The following is a 4,191-nucleotide window of genomic DNA, read 5'->3' as shown; positions in this document are numbered from 1 at the left end:
CATGTATCTTTGTGGATTATAACAAAAATATGGGAGCAGTGGACTCAGCTGATCAGATGTTCATTTCTTATCCGACTGAGTGCAAAAGCACAAGGTTTGGTATAAATTATTCCACCACCTTCCAAACATTACAGTGCAGGAACTAAATTAGAAAATTATCTATTTACAAACAAAAAGTAACCAGGAAAGCACACTGGAGTATACGGTATGAATTAGTCATAAATACAAGTGGTATCACAACCATTCTGAGTCAAACTATTTTATTGACCAAAAGATGCCTGTGGAAACGGGAGGTGAGTACCCTAAGCCCTCACTCCTTAACACTCTGCGTGCTGATGTAGTCCTGGAGAAGCGCCTGCACCTCCATCCGCCGGCTCATCTTGGTGGCCTTGCCCTGAAAACGGCCTTTCTTCCCTGCTCCTTTGCCTTCCAGGACCTCAGCCACCCTGGGGAATAGAGGTGTATAGTCAGGGAGACTTTGAGGGAAAAGTCACACACACAAAAAAGGGCAGCTCTGAGTCTTTTTCCAGGGACTGGGGGAGGGATAAGAAGAGTAGATGACTTCTAGGAATGTTTCTTAAAAACACTTGCACATAAGCTGGGGGTGGTGTCTCACACCTGTAATCCCAGCACTTTGGGAGGCCAAGGCGGGTGGACTACCTGAGGTCAGGACTTCAAGACCAGCCTGACCAACAGGATGAAACCCCGTCTTTACTAAAAATACAAAAATTAGCCGAGTGTGGTGGTATGCGCCGTAATCCCAGCTACTCGGGAAGCTGAGACAGGAGAATCGCTTAAACCCGGGAGGCAGAGGTTGCAGTGAGCCGAGATCGTGCCATTGCACTCCAGCCTGGGCAACAAGAGTGAAACTTTGTCTCAAAAAAACACTTGCACATGTGCACAAAGATATATGTACCATGATCACATAAGAGTGAATAACTAAAAACAACATCAGTGTCTATGAATTGGGCTAGATAAATTATGTTAATCTCTAGGGAGCAGGGTGAGCACCTGTAATCCCAGCATTCTGGAAGGCCAAGGCGGGAGGATCACTTGAGGTCAGGAGTTCGAGACCAGACTGGCCAACATGGTAAAACTCTATCTGTACTAAAAATACAAAAAAATTGGCTGGGTGTGGTGGCGTGCACCTATAATCCCAGTTACTTGAGTGGCTGAGGCAGGAGAATTGCCTAAACCCAGGAGGTGGTGGCTGCAGTGAGCTGAGATCGTGCCACTGCACTCCAGCCTGGGCGACAGAGTGAGACTCCATCTCAAAAAACAAAAACAAATACATTTCATAAAAACAAAAACATACATGTGAGATGTGGAGCTAAAAGACCCTCATCTGTCAAACTAGAAATGACGGTAGTAACAATTATGTCTGCTCAGCCCACCTCACATGCCCATGATGTAAATTAAATGAGATCGCAGATGTGACGGTCCTTTGAGTCAGTAAAGGAATGTATCTGTAGGATAGAGGCTCCACTACATGTGCAAGAGAGTCCACCTAGGATTACCTGGGCCCCAGGGTCTCCACAGACGCAGATGGCCCTGCCAGTAAGAAGAGTCCAGCACCTTTCTCATCGCCCACGGTTAAGAATAGGAGGGTCTCCTAGGAGGTAAGACAAGGAGATAAGCCCTGATACTTAAGGATGTAGAGTCAACCCCCCTAAACCCTGCTCTCTCTTCAATCTTAAGAACAGATTATTTCCCCCTAAACCACCAAGTGATGCTCCTGATGAATGATAATCCCCCTCCACACTGGCCCACCAGGGCCAAGAAACTTTTTGAGAGCAACTACGGGAACTTAGGTGAAACATTAAGAAGGCAGCAGAAGACTGCTGATCCTGGCTAAGCATAAAATGCCTTTCATGGTTTCACTCTCGCAAACTTTTCCCTACCATACGTCCTTTCCCTGCCACTGCCTAAACCACCAGGTTTCCCTCTGCCCGGCTGCCTCTGCCCCTTGTCTGTCTGATGACTTCTAAGCAGTCTTCAAGGCCCCCTTCCCTGAAACCTCCCTATCCTTCAGGTAATATACTCCTTCACCTCTAGCATTCATCACTCTATCATTCTAAATTATAAATGTCAACACACAAATTTGTCCTCCAGACTAGAACATGAGCTCCTTGAGAATCAGTTCTGTCTATACAGAATAATTATGAAAAGAGAGATACACAATGCTTTACCGACAGTAGGCATTCCAAAGAAGGGTTTTGGAGTAAATACAAAAGAGATAGTGAAGCATGGTGGCTCATGCTTGCAGTCCCAACTACTCAGGAGGCTGAAGTGGGAGGATTGCTTGAGCCCAGGAGTTCAAGACTGCAGTGAGCCATAATCATACCACCGCACTCCAGCCTGGGTGACAGAGCAAGACTCTGTCTCTGAAACAAACAAACGAACAAAAAGACAGACCTGGAAATCTCTAGGTTAGAGACCATCAGGAGTGGGAAGAATAAAGCCAGAAGAAGAGGAAAATGGATGGGGATGGCTTTCAAAGAGGCTTGCCCATTCCTGTATTCACTTTTTTTTTTTTTTTTTTTTGAGACATTCTGTGTTGCCCAGGCTGGAGTGCAGTGGCACAATCTCAGCTCAATGCAACCTCAGCCTCCCAGGTTCAAGCAATTCTCCTGTCTCAACCTCCCAAGTAGCTGGGTCTACATGCACCCACCACCACACCCAGCAAATTTTTGTTTTGTTTTGAGACAGAATCTCTGTAGCCTAAGCTAGAGTGCTGCGGCACAATCTCAGCTCACTGCAACCTCCACCTACCGGGCTCAAGAGATTCTCGTACCTCAGCCTCCTGAGTAGCTGGGATTACAGACGCACGCCACCACGCCTGGCTAAATTTTTGTATTTTAGTAGAGATAGGGTTTCACCATGTTGCCCAGGGTGGCCTCAAACTCCTGAGCTCAGGCAATCCACCCGCCTTGGCCTCCCAAAGTGCTGGGATTGCAGGCGTGAGCCACCATGTCCGGCCTGATTTTTCTATTTTTAGCAGAGATGGGGTTTCATCATATTGGCTAGGCTGGTCTCCTGACCTCAAGTGATCCACCCACCTTGGCCTCCCAAAGTGCTAGGATTACATGCATGAGTCACCATGACCAGCCCACCCCTGTATTTCTAATATTGGATCCTCAGCACACATAAACCTGAATGGCTCTGAGGAGCTAGAACTCTGATGAAAGGAGCTCAGAAGCTGATAAACATACAGCCCCAGAAAGAGCAATAACATAGATCTAGCTCAACACCTAAAACAGAGCTTGGCACATAGCTAGTGCTAAGAAAACAGTATTGAATGAATGGCTATTTCCTACTCCTCATGTGTTCATGTGGAGGGACTTCAGCTAAACTAGCACCCCTCACTTATGTCTCCCTAGGTCTCTATCCAGGCCGGGGTAGGGAATCTCATGCTCCTCTTACCTCTGACCCAATCTCATTGGCAATGATATTCATGAACTCTGAATCACCCTCTTTCCTACAACAAAGGACACAGACATGAGACCCAGGTTGGAGTGGTGGCTGTGAAACTGCAGGAAGCCTGGCCCCTCCTTCTGAAGCTGGCCTTGCTGCTGCCTATTTGTACACATAAAGTCCCACGTCCCTTAGCCAAGAGAGAGTACTGGCTGAGAGCCAGCAAGTTGCCCTTCTCAGCTTCTGCAGTTTGCATTCAACCTCCAGGTTTGTCTCTATCTCCCTTAAATAGGATTCACCAGAATAAGCAGATATCTGTTAAGAGAGTAAAGTAGGTAGGGGACAATCCTAAAGAAAGATACAGGCTGGACGCAATAGCTCACACCTATAATGCCAGCACTTTGGGAAGCTGAGGTGGGCAGATCACTTGAGGTCAGGAGTTCAGAACCAACCTGGCCAACATGGGGAAACCCCATCTCTACTAAAAATACAAAAGTTAGCCTGGTGTGGTGGCACATGCCTGTGATCCCAGCTACTCACAAGGCTGAAGCACGAGAACTGCTTGAACCCAGGAGGCAAAGGTTACAGTGAGTCGAGATCATGCCACTGCACTCCAGACACAGTAAGACTCCATCTCAAAAAACAAAACAAAACAAAACAAAAAAACAGGCCGGGCGCAGTGGCTCAAGCCTGTAATCCCAGCACTTTGGGAGGCCGAGGCAGACGGATCACGAGGTCACTAGATCGAGACCATCCTGGCTAACATGGTGAAACCCC

General features: G+C 47.3%; 1 protein-coding gene across 1 annotated transcript in view; it reads right to left on the bottom strand.

Moving 5' to 3' along the window:
* Positions 1-243: 243 nt before the first annotated feature.
* Positions 244-4,191, bottom strand: part of AARSD1 (alanyl-tRNA synthetase domain containing 1) — a 14,163-nt gene continuing 10,215 nt past the window's right edge. Inside the window, exons 10-12 of the mRNA XM_011929666.1 lie at positions 3,424-3,478; positions 1,518-1,612; positions 244-446 (exon numbers count right to left, since the gene is read on the bottom strand). Coding sequence (XP_011785056.1) covers positions 311-446; positions 1,518-1,612; positions 3,424-3,478 — 286 coding nt within the window. The 3' untranslated portion in view covers positions 244-310. The remainder of the gene's footprint in view (positions 447-1,517; positions 1,613-3,423; positions 3,479-4,191) is intronic.

This window comes from Colobus angolensis, unplaced genomic scaffold, assembly GCF_000951035.1.
Source record: "Colobus angolensis palliatus isolate OR3802 unplaced genomic scaffold, Cang.pa_1.0 Scaffold83, whole genome shotgun sequence".
Taxonomy (NCBI): domain Eukaryota; kingdom Metazoa; phylum Chordata; class Mammalia; order Primates; family Cercopithecidae; genus Colobus; species Colobus angolensis.
The sequence above is the reverse complement of the archived record's forward strand: the minus strand, read 5'-3'. Positions and strand labels throughout refer to the sequence as shown.